The sequence below is a fragment of the Enhydra lutris genome, unplaced genomic scaffold (genome assembly GCF_002288905.1).
Source record: "Enhydra lutris kenyoni isolate GAN:26980312 unplaced genomic scaffold, ASM228890v2 scaffoldscaffold8, whole genome shotgun sequence".
NCBI classification, from domain to species: Eukaryota; Metazoa; Chordata; class Mammalia; order Carnivora; family Mustelidae; genus Enhydra; species Enhydra lutris.
The window spans coordinates 30,623,169-30,640,813 of NW_019154092.1; the positions used below are offsets into that span (position 1 = coordinate 30,623,169).

The window sequence follows — 17,645 nt, forward strand, 5'->3', positions numbered from 1 at the left end:
CCTAGGAGGTCTTCGGTTAAACCCTTATATCGCCCAGATAACAAAGCTGAAGTCCAGAGATGTAGTTCAGCAACTGGCAAGGACTGCAGGACCATCAGCCTTGTGCTGGGCTAATACAGAACCTTGTCTCATCTTTACAACTGGGGATCAAGGTGGGACTTACCTTCCATTTTGTGCAAATGTGTGAGCTGGGTACCTTGCACTTGTTTAGAACTAGGAATTGGTGGAGGCAACATGGAAAAACAGCTTCTCCCTGGGTCCCAGTTCTATGAATTTTCATTGATGCTTCAGTGTCCCGAAAGCAGAAATCGGGGGAAGCATCGATGTACTTTTTCTCTTCTCATGCCCTGCAATCTCTGTTTTCTTGCAGTGAAGTGTTCCCCAGCCTTTAAGGTATGACTCTATTGCCCTCTTCCATGAAGCCTTCCCTAATTAAGCTCCTACGGCCCCACCCTTTTCTAAATTGGGGTGTTTATAAACCCCATCCCGCTTCATCCCACCCCGCTTGGGTCTGAGTGCTCTCTCCAAGCCCCGTGCCTATGGCCTCTGTCATCACAGGATAGAAGTAGGCCACTCAGAGGGTGGTACCCCTTGGGTTCTGCCTCCTGCATGTCCCCTCTGTAGGTCAGGGAAGGAGATGCTTCTCCAGAGGCACTCTCCAGCAAGCCCTTGTCATGGACTCATGGTGCCACCCCGGGTCCCTTCACGGAGGGACAGGGTTTGGATGGAGCCCAGGAGAGGAGCAGGATGGGCGGGTCACTGCTGGGCCTGTGGAGTCTCTGATTTAGTGCCTCTCTGACTCCGAGATGCCTTGGGAACAGGGTACACGTCTGCTATGAGGTCACTGGCTGGAAGTTCTGGAAGGTCATCATAGAGCACATCGTTAGAGTGACTCTTCTTTTCGTAGAGAAATTAGGGGTCTGCCAAAACTTTTTAGAAGTTCAAAAGCTGCTAAAGTGTGAAGCCTATCTTTATTCCTTTGGTTTCTCCTTATCTAAAAAGTGGAGGAATGTGGAAAGGCAGAGACTGAGAGAGGCTGGGGAGCCTAGGTGTGACTGAGGCCAGAGCAGCTGTGGCAGTGACGAGGCTGTTCCTATATGGACGGCTGGTGAAGCCTGTTGAAACTTTGAGCCTGACACACTGGGGTTTGAACTTTGCAGCTGGTTGGAAGGTGAAGGAATAGGCCAGCAACAGATCGGCCTGTGTGAGTGGTGTTGGGTGCAGATGGGGCTTGGCTCCATGATGACCTGGTGGGAAGGTCCATCAGGACGAACAATGCCAATGATCCCGTTCTAGGGAATCTGGGTGGGATCTTACTGGTGAAGATCTTACTGGTGAAGCTTGCAAGTGTCAAACGAGGTTCTTAGGCCTCATTTATTTTAAAACTTATCTTGGGGACCTTTTGGGCATTCAGGGGTGAGGGGAGGTTCGTCATTTCTCTAAGAGTGCTTTGGAAAATTTGCATTGCAAATCCTGCTGCATGTCAACTGGGGACTCAAAACTTTGACACCTTGTTGGAGCTCTTTGTGCTGATTACATTTTTGTCTCTAGTCTAGAATTGGCAGCTTCTTCTCCTTAATTTTCATACGGTAATCAGTGTTGAAAGAGTATTTCTTTGACAGTTGCCCTTGGGGATAACTGGGCCCAGGCTTGTTATTTAGGGCTGACAGTTAAGTGCAAGAGCATAATAATAACTCAGACTCCAAGGTCTCCACTTAGTTCCAAGAATGTCAACATTATCAACCTCTTTTCACTATTTCCCGCAGGGGGAATAATGGAAATTGGGGATTGGCAGATCCATTCCAGAATTAAGGAAGAGTCTGTTTTCATGGTCTGATTCAGAGAAGTTGAAATCTGGTGTCTGAGATGAATTAGCCCTTCTCAGAAGATAAGGTTTTAATGGTAGTCATGGTTTTCCCCTCTCAGGAGATAACTTTGACTTGAGCAATCTCACTGCAGATTGTCAGAGCCCCTGCTGGGTTCCGGTTGAAGAAAGCCATGTCAGTCTCGTGCTTCCATCTGATTTTACCTGACACCTTCACAACACCCATCTTGATGGGCCCAACTTGATGGGCAAGTTACATGTCACCCTTCCCCACCTCCAGAAAATACCGTCGTGACCAGTAGTAGCAGACAACTGCCCTTGTGGTGGGGCAGTTTTATTTTTTTACAGCTTATTTTTCTCCACTTTGGGTTAAATAAACAGTGATTTGTGGTCACATTTTCAAACAGTGAAATACCCAAGGAAATGGTTGTAGACCAGGCTTACCTTCCTCCTGTTCTTGTGAAGAGAAAACCCAGAATGGGTAAGTGCAGTAAATAAGTCTAGAGGTATAAGGGACAAGCCTGACTCCAGTTAATGCTGTGTTAATTTCCTGAAATCGACTAAGAGAGCAGGTTTCAAGTGCTCTCCCCCCACACACATGTTAACCATGTGAGGAGACAGGTTAATTAGCTTGACTGTAGTAATCATTTCACTGTATGTCTATCCCATCATCATGTACACTTAAATATACCCATTTCTTTATTTAAAAATTTTAAGTCTCAGGGAAAGAGAATGATAAAGTACACAGTATACAATGTAAATGTTTAATTTGGATAAAATGTATACACCTAAAGAAGGGTTCCTTGTGCTATTTCTCTAACTTTTTTTGTAATTTTGGGATTATATCAAAATGAAAAGTTATCCAAACATGCAAAAAAAAAAAAAAATAGTAGGAAGGGGATGTAGAAAGGTAAATTGAAATACTCTGACTTCAGTGGGCAGAGTCTTTTGTTTCATGATAGAACTGTAGGGTCAGCACCTAATTGGATACTTAGTTTATAAACCAAGCCTTCTCTAGCACATAAAAGAGCGGTTTCAGAGTAAAGTGTGTGCTATATCCCTACTTATAATGGCATTTAAACAAAAGCAACAACACTGCATTTGAAATACATGGGCCTAAATCGTATGAACTCCCCTAAGAAGGTCATGTAGCTCCTGAAGCTCTGTGACTATTTCCTGAACACGTGTGACCTATAATGTCACTGTAATATCAAATAAGAGGAAAGAATGGGTGAAGGGTTTATTAAAAGACTACATGGGGCAACAATGTTTGAGCTCTTTGTTTAAAAATTCAGATTGATTCTGCCAGGAAGGAATTACCTTCCAGCTTCTTCAATGGCATTTTTGGCATCTTTGGCCAAAGAAAGGACATGAACAAGCAGGCAAATAACTGATTTGGAATTGTTTTCTTGCATGTCTCTGGGGTGTAAGGATTTTTTTTTTCTTTTTAAGAAAAATTACATCTAGCTCTGGTTTGTAGAATGTATGTGTATTTATATATTCTCTTAAATGCAAGGCGTGGGTAATGAATTCAGAGTTGATGGGCTTAGTGTTGAAGTCCTTCGACGGTGGCAGAATGTTCAGAGGCACAGGAGCCCAAGGGATCTGGGCCAGAAGCGAAAGGCAGACAGGTTGGCTGGGAGGTGAGGGGCCCCAGCCTCATCCTGAGGTAGGAGGGAGCTGGAAGGTTTTCCAGCTTCACCTGACATGTTTGATGTTTTGGGAAATTGGGTGGTAACAACCTCTACTTTGGATAAGCTAAAGAGTGGGAGTTGAGGTAGGGACACCATCTGGGATCCGCAGTGGCTGTAATTCGAAAAATACAATGAAAGCTGGACCTGAGGCAGTGATGGAAGACAAGATGAATTTGCAGCCTGTTTCAGAAGACAAATTGAGGGAATTAGGTGACTCATTGGATGGAGGTGGAAGATAAGGGAAGGAGTCTGGAAGAGTAGATTCTAAACTTTTGTGGCTAGACTCCTACAGGAAAACAAATTCCTATTTATTTATAATGGAATGAAAACAGTCCTTATCTGAATAAATGAAATGTACTCTATTTTCTCTTGTGTTTCCCGAAAAAAATATAAAATTATATATTATTACATATATATATATATATATATATATATATATATATTTTTTTTTTTTTTTTTTTTTTTTTTTTTTTTTTCTGGTCTGGATTCACTAGGTTGATTTCACAACTCCCTAGGGGTGTTCGAAAATGCAGGTTTGCACCTGAGCTCCAGTATCTAGCCTGGGTGACCCGGTGCTGTGTGCAGGAGGCAGAGTAGGATAGGGGATCCAGTGTTAAGGTTGGGGAAGCAGTCAAAATCTAGCAAAGCATCTGGGAATTATCTGTTGACCATGTTAGGATTCCTTTTAAGATTTCCTGGAATAAAAGACCTCTAGCTTTTAAAGAAAAAAAAAGATGGAAAATAAAAGAGGAAGGAAAGAAAGTAAAAATGAGGGAGGAGGGAAGAAGAAGAAAGGATGGAGAGGGAAAGGATTGAAAACTCTGGAGTTAAATTATGGGCAGAGGTCAAGTTCTGGTGGACACGACTCCCTCAGTCCCCCACCTCCTAGGACATCCTCTCTCCAGGCCACTTTCCATGTGGTGTCACTGCTGCAGTTCTTACTCTAAAAGCAGAGGAGGGAGGGGAGATGTGGTTCTGGGTGAGATGGAATGAGAAGTAGTGACCCCGTCTCTCCCATCAAATGCAACCATAAACCTGGGGTAAACACGTAGGGCAACTAGTTAGGAACTCTGAAGAGTAAGTGGCAGATGGGGGGAAGAAGTCTAGATTTTGAAATAGCATTGAACTGCTGGTACTTTTAACATTTTTCTTGTATTCTCTGGTCTGGATTGGAATCAGCCTGAAACCCAGGAGTGGGCATTTGTGGGGATGGAGAGCATTCCAGAAGAAGGCTTCTGCTTCTGGCTTGAGTAGGAGGAAAAAAAGGTCTCCGAACACTCAGGGTACAAAAGCGGCCCATGTTTCTAATTTCTTTCTGTCTTACGTTGCACCCCAGCCCCTAGGGAATGGCAGGTTGAGAACAGCCAGAACAATGTGTCACCCGTGGGGGCCTCTGTGGCACCTGAAACTTGGAGGGAGGCATAGCCTTTCTCACTGAGAGAACTGTGGTCATGGGAGGGTTCAGGTGAACATCTGTTGTTTTCTTCCCTTGGCTCCCCACAGCTTGGCTCCAGATGAGGGCATAGTCACAGAAACTAAGAGGCAGAATAGGGTATATGATGGCCCAGTGTTCTGGCTAAAGGACTAGGATGAGGAATCCCAGGGAACCTGAAAGTATCGGGGAGGTGATGAAGGTGAGGCTCAGGAAAGTTACCTGGAGACTTTTTCTTAGGAGCCCTGGGTTCCCACAAACTGTGCGTGCATGAATCTGACCCTACACGGTATACTGGAGAACGTGAGAATGCAGCAACAAGGTAGGTCATGTCCAAGTCTCAAACTGGATGGGACCCATGCAGGATCAATCCAAAAAGCACAGTAAGAACTTTGAAAACAGAACTGGCATTAGAATCAGAGCACATGAAAGGCAGGTCAGAACTTGTAGCTTGAGTTGAACCAGGCTAATTGCCGGCTTAGACAAAAATGTCAACATTTTCTGTAAAATTTAAACAAAACCCAGAGCCTTAGAATTTTCAGAGTGTCCAGGAAATAGGCCAGAATTACTTGGCATACAGTAAACTAGGAAAATCTCAACCTGCATGGGAAAAGATAAATCAAAAGAACCCAGTGCCAAGGCAACATAGAGATTAGATTTTTCAACTACTTTAAAGCAGCCATTCTAAAAATGCGTCAGGAAGAAAGGGTGACACTTAGATAGAACATCTAAGCAAAGGAAGACACAGAAGATCTAAAGAAGAACCAAATCGAAAATACAGGAATGAAAACTGTAATAACCAAAATAAAAAGCTCACTAGATGGGCTCAGTAAATGATTTGGAAATGATAAACCTGACCTTAGATGCACCAATAATTAAACATAACTGGCTTAATCATGGCAACTAAAAGGCAGAGGTAATCAAAATGAAAACATAGGACCCAACTAAATGCTAAATGCCTATAAGAAAGCCACTTTAATTATAACGCTATAGGTATTTTTAAAGCAATGTGATACAGAAATAAATACCATGCAAACATTAATCAAAAGAAGGCCATGTTAACATCAGATAAAGTAGACTTTAAAGTAAAAAAGATGGGGTGCCTGGGTGGCTCAGTGGGTTAAAGCCTCTCCCTTTGGCTCAGGTCATGATCCCGGGGTCCTGGGATCGAGCCCTGCATCAGCCTCTCTGCTCTGTAGGGAGCCTGCTTCCTCCTCTCTCTCTGCCTGCCTCTCTGCCTACTTGTGATGTCTGTCAAATAAATAAATAAAATCTTTAAAAAATAATAATAAAGTAAAAAAAGAGAGAGAGAGAGAGAAGGGACAAACAAGGGATATTATAACGATGAAGGGGTCAGTTCACCCAGAAAACAAAAACCTGTAGACCTTCAAAATACATAAAGCAGAAACTTAACTGAAATAAGAAGTAAAAAATGGTCAGTTATAGCTGGAGACTTAAACATTCCTCTCTTTGGTAATCCACAGAACTGGTAGCCTGAAAATCAGCAAAGCTATGGAGGAAATAAACAGCGCCCCCCAAGCCCACCCCCTCACCCCAGCCAACCAGCTGTCTTAGCGACTCTGCCCAGCTATGGCAGGGTACACATGCTCTTCCAGTGCACATAAAACATTTACCAAGATGGACTGCCTCCTGGGCCATAAGACAGACTATGGCAAACTTAAAAGAAAACCATATGTAGGTTTTCTGACCATAATGGAAATAAACTATAAAAAACAAAGATAATAGGAATATTTCATTATGCTTAGTAATTGAGCAGCATACTTCTAAATCACCCCTGTGTCGAAGAGAACTTCCCAATGGAAATTAAAAAGCATTTTGAACAAATTAGAAATAAAAAGATCAGAAACCATGAGATGCAGTTGAAGTAATGCATTGAGGGAAATTTTTAGCATTATGTGCTTATACTAGAAAAAAATAATACTAACATTCACCTTAAAAAACCAGGATTAAAAAAAAAAGAGCAAAACCAGAGCAAGTAGAAGGAAAGAAATAATAGAGTAGAAATTAGTGAAATTGAAAACAGAAAAACAATAAGAAATCAGTGAAACAGAAAGATAAATTTTTTGAAACGAAAAATGACCAGCAATGATGATGGAAAAAAAAAGTCACTATTTGCCAACATCTGGAATGAAGAGAGGATATCATGACAGACCCCACAGACATTAACTGAGTAATAGAATACTATAAACTATTCTAAGCACATAAAATTGATACCTTAGATGAAATGGACCGATTCCTTGAAAACCACACATTGCCAATGCTCCCACAACGTAAAATGGATAACCTGATTAGCCCTATTTTAACTATTATTAACAGTGTCTACTAAAGAAATTGAATTTGCAGTTACCAGCGTTCTTAAAAAGGAATCCACAGACCCAAGTAGTTTCCGGGTGAATCTAAATATTTAAAGACAAAACCCATTTTATATGATCTCTCCCAGCAAACAGAAGCAGAGGGAATGCTTCCCAAAATGCTTCATTTTATAAGGCCAGAATTACCATGACAGGAGATGAGACAAAGAGAGGGCACTACAGGCCAATATATCTCATGAATCAAAACACAAAAATAAAAGCAAAAATCTCAGCAAATATTAGTAAATGCAGCAGCATGTAATCAGAATAATGCACGAGGGCCAAGAGGGAATGCAAGGTTGGTTCAGATATCTGAAGTTCACTCTGTGTAAACTACCACATTCACACTGTGAAGAAAAAAAAAATGATCATGTTAGTTGAAATAGAAAAGGCATTTGACAAAATTCAGTATCCACTTATTAAAAAAAATTTAACAAACTAGAAATTGGGGGAAACTTCTTCACCTTGATGAAGGGCGATGTTAAAAAAATCCTATAGCTAATATCATAATTGTGGAAGACTAAATACCTTCCCCCAATTATTGAGAAAAAGCAAGGGTGTCCACTCTTACTACATATGTTGAACTTTGTGCTAAAAATCTTAACTATTGCAGTCAGGCGAGGAGGACAAAAGAGGTTATAACTTGAGAAAGAAAAAATGAAATGGTTCTTGGTCACAGACAGCATTACTATCTATGTAGAAAGTCTCACAAATCTACAAAAATGAAACCTAAAAAGTCCTAGAATACATTTTAAAAAGTTACAGGATACAAGGTCTACACACAAAAATCAATTTTATTTCTATATATTAGTAATAAGCAGTTGAGAATGAAAAAGTTTTCAAAATATAATTTCTCATCACTCCAAAAAAATGTGAAAGACTTAAAATTTAGCAAAAAGTCACATACAGAATCTGTAAACTACAAAGCACTGACCAAAACAATCAGATGATTTAAATTAACGGACGCGGGCGCCTGAGCGGCTCAGTGGGTTAAAGCCTCTACCTTTGGCTCAGGTCATGATCCCAGGGTCCTGAGATGGAGCCCCGCATGCAGCTCTCTGCTCAGCAGGGAGCCTACTTCCTCCCCTCTCTCTGCCTGCCTCTCTGCCTACTTGTGATCTCCGTCTGTCAAATAAATAAATAAAATCTTTAAAAAAATAAATTAACGGACATGATGTTTCATGGAGTACAAGAATCAACCTAGCAGAGATGTCAGTTCCCAAAGTTTGTTTATAGACTTCGTGTATTTCTCATACTTTCAGAAAGATTTTTAGTAGATTTAGATAAGCTGTTTCTAAAATTTATATGAAAAGGCCAAAGGACAGGAACAGCCAAAACAACTTTGAAAAGGAGTGAAATTGTCAGAATCATACTACCTGATTATAAGACTTACTTTAAAGTGTGGTATTGGCAAAGGGATATACAGATGAATGGAACAGAGAGTCCAGAAGGAGACCCCTCCCACACAAAATAACCTGTTGATTTTTTTTTTTTTTTTTTTTTTTTTGCCAATTGGCAAAAGCAATGAAATAAAAACAGAATAGGCTCTTCAGAAGGTGTTAGATCAACTGGACATCTGTATGGGGGAAGAAAAATGAATCTCCGTCCACACCTCACAATTTACCCCAAATGGATCCTATATCTAAAGAAGTGAAATTACAAAATGTTCAGAGAAAAATACAGGACATTTTGATGACTTGGCCTGAGGCAGAGGGTCTGCTCCCCCGCTCAGGGTCTTTCAGATTCTTCCAGTGTGTGCTTCTGTTCTGTAGACAATGGATCCGCCGCCGTGAGGTGGGCGATAGGACTACCATTCTTGGCACGTAGTACTCTGAGCCAGTCATTGTTCTAACTCAATCCCTACAGCACCCCTGTGAAATAGATACTGCAGTATCACTGTCTTACTTTCCAGATGAGGAAGCCGAGGCACAGATATTCACGCGTATACCTAGAGCAAAGTCTCCCTGGGGCCAGAAGGACAGATGGTCTGGGCAGTCTGTTCTCAGACCCAGCCTGTTACCCACCACTCTGTTCCGACAGTCTCCTCTTTCTCATCCTTTTGAAAATGCAGATCACTGCTTTTCATGGCTCCTGTGACCCAGGCCCTCTCCTTTTTCTTTCCGTATGAGTTTTATTCAGGGGCCCACATTTAGGCTGGTGGGTTTCAGAGATTAAATCGGCGCGATATTAACCCACTTAAATCTATTTAGCGCCCTCTTGTGTCTGCAGCGGATTTGACAGGAAGCCACGCTTCCGCCTTAGGACTAGGGGACAAAAGATCTAGTGGGAAAGCTTTGGATGATCAAAATAGGACAAATCGGTGCGATCAGAATCTTGAATTCCATTAGACATGAACTCTCTGGCGAGTTACCTCCAGTGTGATTTGTTGATAAGAATAGAATCTTGGAAGGAAGCTGGTTACAGAAAACGTACAGAAATTCCAGTTGGCTTTAAATCTCAGTTGGCCAGCCTTTTGTAGCAAGTCCTTGGCTTTCTGGACATTCCAGTCCTCCCAAAGGATGCACCGCTCCAAAGGCAGAAGAGTGGATGGCCTCCCCCATGCCTTTAGGCTAATTTAGAGGCAGGTGTTAAAATCTGTCCCTGGATTTGCTTCTTTAGTGGCAGAACTAGAATGTGAAAAGGACAGAGGCGCACACTCCCCTTCCCTAGAGATTTGCCAGTTTGTTTTGAGTGGGAGAGGAGGAAAGAGAGGGAGAAAGGTAAAAATGGGGTAGAAAGTACTGAATTCTGGATTAAAGCCGCTGCCTTCGGCTCAGGTCATGATCCCAGGGTCCTGGGATCGAGTTCCGCATCAGGTGCTCTGCTCAGCAGGGAGCCTGCTTCCCCTTCTCTCTCTGCCTGCCTCTCTGCCTACTTGTGTTCTCTGTCTGTCAAATAAATAAATAAAAATCTTAAAAAAAAAAAAAAAGTACTGAATTCTTGGCGCTATTCCCCAAAGTGGGGGCTGTAACTTCCTGAGGGAGGGGGGGAACACATTGAGAGTGATAGGCTAGGAAAAAATTCTGAAAACCGAGAAGAACTCCTAACACTTTATATTACACAGTCTAATTTTGTTCCTTTTGTATATTTATTTACTTTTCTATTATAGACATAATTGATGCCTATGATGGAAAAAAAATATTAAAATAATAGATACCCAATCGCTTACTATTTCATGTGTTTTCCTTCCTTTCGATTCATGAAGATTTACGTGTTTCATTGCAGAATGTCATGTTTATAATTCTCTACTTTTTAATTTTCAGAAACATTTTATTGGTTAGGACATAACATGTAGTCATTTACCAAAGCTGAGTTCTAGAACTTTGATAGGTATTTAGATCCTAGTTAATCTTAATATTACAGGTGACACTTTAGTGACTATCTTTGCTGCTGCTTCATTTTTTCCCCCCTTAGGGTTATTTCCTTAGGACGGATTCCCGAAATTATCATGACAGGGAAGAGCTCCGAGAAGACTGTCAGGCTCCCAGCACTAACATAAAGGCACCTGCCCACCCTGGTTGCAGGTGGGCTCCCCCCTTGGTATCACTGGCGTTTTTAGAGTACATTCCTGTACTATTCAGAGCCTTGTTATTGTTTTTGTTTTTTTCTGTCAAGTGGGGGTAAAAATACCCACTGCAGAGGGCTATTGTATTAATAATGCATATAAAATACCCCCCCCGAATGTGGCACACAGGGGGCATTAAATAAATGGAAAAAATTTTAAAACAATTACAGCACTAAGTAGCCTTGTTATAGGATTTGTATCAGTTTCTTTCCACCCATAATGTGTAAAGTTACTTAACTCCCTAGCATTTGATACCTAATTATTTCTTTAAAAAATACTTTTGCTGAGGGGCACTTGGGTGGCTCACTTGTTAAGCGTCTGCCTTCAGCTCAGGTCATGATCCCAGGACCTGGGATCAAGCCCCTGCATCGGGCTCCCTGCTCAGTGGGAAGCCTGCTTCTCCCTCTCCCCCTCCCCTGACTTGTGTTCCCTCTCTTGCTGTCTCTCTCTCTGTCAAATAAATAAATAAAACCTTTAAGAAAAAATACTTCCAGTGATTTAACTGAAAATGCTATCTCATTGTTTTAATTTTTTTATTACAGTGATGATGGACAAATTTGTGTATTATTGTAAACTAGCTTGTCATCTCTTATGAAATGCTTTTGACTTTTTCTCTTGGCATTTAGTATTTTCTTATCAATGTATAAATTATTTATATAATAAATTATTTAAACCTTTATCATATTTGCTCTCCTATGTCCGTTTATCTATAATATCTTTACATTAAACTTGGTTTTCATTATACGTTCCGCCTTTCTTATGAAGATGGGAAAGTGGTTATGATTGTGATCTCTTCCTTGTAAATTCTGTAGATGAGTTTTTAACCGGGTCTACATTTCTTGCAAATGATGACAGTAGTATGTATTCATTTCCAACCATCCTGCCTTCCTTTAATTTTTATGTCTTTTAAATTTGCTTGAAATTCTGTAACAAATGATCATGGGAATTAGTGGGCCGCATCTTTTACTTTTCCTGATTTTAATAGGACTACCTCCAGTGTTTCACCATGAAATAGAATATGAATCTGCTATTTTCAAAAATGCAATTTTTTTGTGTGTCAAGAAAATGCTCGATATTTTAAAATTTTGAGTTTTTCATATTTAAGGGCATAATTTTTCTCAATGATTATGTGGTTTTGTTTGATCTTTTGTTGGCTAGGATAACAAGTATTTTTTAACATCACATATTTCTATGCTTGGAGTTAGTGTCTACTCACTATTTTGTGTTTTACTATTTTCATTCGGCCCCATTTTCCTATGACCTACGTATCAATGTGTATGTGCATGAGTGTATATAATAAAAGAATGAAAGAAGAGAGATCCATATACTAAGAATGATTATCCTTAAATTATGGGATTATGAGTTATTTTCACTCCTCTATGTTTACCAGTTTTCTGCAGTGAGATGTCCTATGTGACCAGGAACCAAAGTGTTGCCTAAAAATGTCAATCCTGTACCAATTAATTATGGGTGAAAGAAGATTTGGGAGGTCACACATGATTTAAGGACCTATTCAGCATATGTAACTTCTGTTTGTTCATTATCTAGAATCCAAATGGTTTTTTTATATTAAGGGAACTGAAAAATTAGAATTAATAATCTTTTTAAAAAAGGTAGTAACATGACCTGTATTTTCTTTCTGGTGAATAAAGATAATATATAATGACTATCATTTGCTTAAGTAGGAATCTGGGACTTGGTGTCTGACAAATGATTTTTCTCATGCTTTCTGACATTTCTTTTTTTAAATCTGAAAAGTCTTTTAAAGGAATTGCAAATAATAAAACACATATTTATCTCTTCCCTAAAGGATTAAAATTGTATGAGCTCGGGATGGTCCCATAGCATCTGAGGCCTTCCCGGTTGCTTTTTAAAAACTTGATTTTTCCTCTTGGTCCCAGTGGGAGGCCACAACCCAGACACCATCCGAGGGACAGGGTTGCCCTGTCTGGGACTGCACACAGATATAGAAACATACAAACATGCATTTATACATCAAGACACACAGAGACAACAATCACTAGATTTCGTACCTTAATTGCATCTTCCAGACACCAGGAATAGCCTTTGCTTCCACTGCTATGGCCAACACTTTCTCTCTGAGATGAGATTTAGCTAATCTCGGAGCTCAGGAAATCTATCAGGTTTGGTTTGTGCCGCACTGTGTGCTTACCATATGAAGATCTCCGCTGACATTGTGTTCACTGAAGATAACACGTACATGTAAAACCATAATGTCTCCTCCTTTTTTCTCTTCTCTTCTGTAGCTTTGGGCCAGATTATGTTGTATGTGGATGGGATGAATGGAGTAATAACCCACAATGAAACCATTCAGTGGCTGTACACTCTCATTGGGTCAAAGGTAAGAGAAGGTTATAGTTGAACATTTTATTCAGTTTGCATGTCATACACCTTTCTTTTTACTCCCCTCTCTGGGATGGTTTTGCGAAAGAAATTCTGTTCCACTTGGTTCCAAGCCCTGTACCAGTACAACTGAGGACTACTATTTTATAGGTATAAAAACATACTCAAGTTGCAAAAACCTTTTGAATTTTTTAACGCATTTTATGTTTTTTTTCTTTTAAGCTTTAATCGGATGCTTCTGGCACCTCTGTTTCTTAATGCTTAATTAAAAGACTGTATCATAGATACAGTATCAATCTTAGCTGCTCTGTTTCATCTTCATGTATGTTCACTGACTTAAGGACATATTTTTGTGTGTACATATGTGTATGCCTATTCCTGTATGTAGTTAAAGGAATGTGAGGCTGCCTTTCAACTCTACGATCCGTTAGAAAAGTAATTGACATTGAGTGAAGGTTGACCAGGCGCCATGGAAGGGGCTTTATGAGCATTACCTCCTTTAACCCACCTAGGACTGTGATAAGATAAATAACATTGCAACATCTCATAGCTGAGAAAGTAGTGCTTAGCTGGGACAAACCTGTCATTTCCCCCATGGATCTCGGCATATGGGGACTTTTTCCAGGCATGATGTGGCCTGAGGCCCACACGCTCTGGAACTGTTCCACTAAGGAAACCTACCCTTCACTTGGTGCATACCGGAAGTGGGGCAAGGCTCCGGTGTGGTCGTCCCTGGGTCTGCCCGTGGGGCCACAGGAGACCCATTTGGAGGGGGGATTGAGGAGTGAGAAGGGATCCTGTTCTGAGCAGGTGCAAATGAACCCAGGCTGGAGTGTGGTCAGATCTGGGGTGAGGGCGGGTGGGGCATCGCAGAGGAGATCCACGTGAGTGTGGTGGGCAACATGGTCAGGCAGAGCAGCATCTAGAGGGCCTGGATGGAGGCTTGAACCTGACTTACACAGGTCACAGAATCAACAGAACGTTCTGGGGGTCTCTGGAGAGCATGGGGGCAGCCCAGACTGTTTCCCATTCCCATACTTGCTCCCACACCCACTTTGGCAAACCTGTCAGGGCTGGTGTGCACTAGCCTCTAGCTCCTAGTGGCGAGTCCCCTCCCTTAGCCCGACCTCTCCCATTACCTGCTTCCCAAAGACTCTGCTGTACCTCAGGAGTGCGTGCTCAGCCCAGATTTGACTTTGAGAACAGATCCTGTTTGAGGTTTATGTTCCCTACAGACTTCCAGAGTCCTGGTGATGGCGCCTTTGTAGAGTAGGGAGGGCCTTTTCTCTGTGTGTGGCTCTGATACGCGGGACTGCTTGGATCCCAGATCCGTGGTTGACACTTAACATCTCCCTCTCAGTTTTCCTTTTCCTCATATTACTGTTGATAGATCTCCCCATTCCATTTCATAATAGAAATAGCATAGTTTCTCTCAGAAGACTGGTGAACTTTCTCTCTCTCTCTCTCTCTCTCTCTCTGGCTTTGTTTTCTACGGAAAATAGAAATGACTCTATGTACACCTTGCTGTGGGAGACCTTAGATGCTGAATGAAATGCCAGCTTTGCCTGGTTGATTTAGCCAGGCTGAGGGAAGATTTATATCTTTTCTCTTATTTCAGTGTTTTCTGTTCTTTCCTCATGCTGGGAGCCTTCCCCAACCTTCATGTTCTTTTGGAAGCTGCTCCCTTCCCAAGGCTCTCTGGTTGGTTTTGAAGACCCCACAGTCTAGAGAGATAGAAGGGGATTCTGCTGTAGAAATGGACTTTTGGTGCATGTGGTAGACAAAGAAATCTTTGGGGGCGCCTGGGTGGCCCAGTCGGTTGAATGTCTGACTCTAGATTTCGGCACTGGTCATGATCTTGTGGTAGTGAGATCAAAGCCTGAGTTCGGCTCTGCGCTGGGTATGGAGCCTGCTTAGGATTCTCTCTCCCATTCCTGTTACCCCTCCCCTCCCTCCAGAAAAAGAAATCTTTGTAGCTTTATTATAACTGCGATAAAACACCAATAGCCAGCCCTATTTCTAAAGGGAAATAAAACCTAACATACTTAAAGTAGGAAATGTGAGAGCCTTTTAGCTCATCAGCAAGAAGGGGCCTAGAGTAAAGGCAAAATCTAGGTGATGGGACTGGAGGAAAGAAGGGAGCACACAGAGAGAAAGACACCAAGAAAGAGGGGGAGATGGAGAAAAGTGAGAGGAGAGATCCCAGGGCAGGACAAGAAAAAGAGAAGAGAAAAAGGAAACAGGCCAAACAGAAATCATTTCTCTGCTCAGTAGATGAGAGGAGGGCTCAGAGTGTAATGTGTTTCAACACCATCATGTTGATGTTTCTTGGGAATTGAAAGGATACCTCCTAGGGTGCCTGGGTGGCTCAGGCAATTAAGCCTCTGCCTTCGGCTCAGGTCATGATCCCAGGGTCCTGGGATCGAGCCCCACACCAGGCTCTCTGTTCAGTGGGGAGTCTGCCTCTCCCTCTCTCTCTGCCCCTCACCCTTGTTCATGCGTGCACTCTCTCTCTCTCTCTCTCTCTCTTTCTCTCTGTCAAATAAATAATAAATCTTAAAAAAAAAAAAGGAGTACCTCCTTATTGCCTTTCTAAATAACGTGGAGAAATCATAAAATTAAAAGTCTTCAAGAATGAGTGGGGGCGCCTGGGTGGCTCAGTGGGTTAAGAATGAGTGTGTAGAAATTCTGCCTCCCCAGCCTCCTTTTCCTGTCCAGCACACATATATTTGTGACTCTGGGCATCTCTCCCTGGGGTCTCTGTCTAGGGTGGAGTGATCTCTTCCTTCCCAGCTGTGGATTCAGTGCTGTTTTTTTCTCCATCTTTCATTTCCCAAAGGAGGGTCCCTAATAGTCTCTGATTTCCTGATCCGGTCACTGTGAAGACGAGAAAATAGAGCCAATGATCAGCCTGAGCCTCGGAGCTTACCGTGTTGTGAGAGAGGGAACTGTGGGGGACACCTGCTGGCCGTGTCCACTTACTGGGATGTCAGATGAAAGTGTTGCTCTGTTCCCCAGGGCGTGCTCGGTTCCGGGCCAGTGGCTGAAAGTCAACAGTGGCAGCAATCATTAAACTGACGTTTGCTATAATTCTCATGATATCACCTCTTATTTGCAAAACGGTGGTGGTGTCCCCTGACATTCCCCCCAACCCCCATGCCTGGGTAGCGAGGAATCTTCAAGAAGCATGGCTGTACCGACCTGAAACCCTTAGGTCTTGAGAAGGAAGTCTCTATCCCCTCCTTACACATAGGCTTTCCCCCATTCACATTAAGAAATCAGGAAAGCCAGAGGCCCTAGGGATTTCTTTTGACTAAGAATCTGATTTCTCAGAACCCAGAAGGTTTGCCTTAAGATCCTATTCTTTTGCCTTAAACAGGGACAGAGCTGATGCATGAAATCTTGGGTTAGAGAAACTTTGTCATTCTGTTTTCATAATTCTTCATTTTCCTTCCATGAAAGGCAACAAGATGTGATTTTGCAGCCTGCCAGGGGCTCATTGTGCAATGCATATTTGCAGATATTTGAGACTCCTAGCCAGAGGAGAAAATGAGGCAATTGCAGCCAAATAATCACTTTTTTAAAAGAAAGGGGGGAAAAAAAGTGTTTTCAATAAAGTGTTTCATTATATTTACACAGGCCCATCTTTATGCTCCCCAGTCAGAGGTAAGACGCCCATGTCCATCTCATGACTACTCACCCAGCATAGGTTTTTTTCCTCTTCATACATCTGGAAGTCTAATTAATTGGGGTGAAATGATTCGGCTTGTACAGCCTGGCCTTGTGTCACTCCAACACAGAAAGTCTGTCTCTCTCTGTGGATTCCCTTCTGGCCCATTGGGGAGGCCCCAGGGCCCCCCACCTCCCGTGGGTTCTCCAGGGATGCCTCCAGATGCCGTCATGGAATCTGTACTCTCTGGACGACTGTCCAGCTTGGCTCACCCCGTTGTCTCCATTTTTCTGTCCGTGCTGTGGAATCTAATTTTTCTCAGGGGGCCGATCACCGATCTCTGGGTCTCTTTCGTCCTGGGTGGGGACAGGCATGCTTGCACACTATCAGAATCGTGAGATGGTGACACCTGGTCACAAGTTGCTATGGAAACAGAATAATGAAAATATGGGGACATTTTTTGAAAAAGCCTCCTAGGTTTGGGTTTCTCTTTATGGATGCATGAAAGTGGGAATCGAAGATAGGGTCACAGTTTTGAGTGTGGGCAGCCAGGAATCTGGTATGGCCTCTGGAGAGAAGAGAGAAGTTGGATATTGGGATTCATTGGGAGGAAGGCTTTGACACACTGGTTTTGAGGTGAAGGTCATGTCCACAAGGAGGGCTGAGACAGTGCCTCCATGGTACCCGTTGCTCCAAGAAGAGGAGAGGAGATGCAGAGAGCCC

General features: G+C 42.2%; 1 protein-coding gene across 3 annotated transcripts in view; it reads left to right on the plus strand.

The window, feature by feature from the left end:
- Window positions 1–17,645, plus strand: part of LOC111142502 (formin homology 2 domain containing 3) — a 467,037-nt gene that overhangs the window by 266,601 nt on the left and 182,791 nt on the right. For all 3 annotated transcript variants that reach the window (XM_022495723.1, XM_022495724.1, XM_022495725.1), the window contains exon 6: window positions 13,156–13,250. In XM_022495723.1, the coding sequence (XP_022351431.1) occupies window positions 13,156–13,250 (95 nt within the window). The remainder of the gene's footprint in view (window positions 1–13,155; window positions 13,251–17,645) is intronic.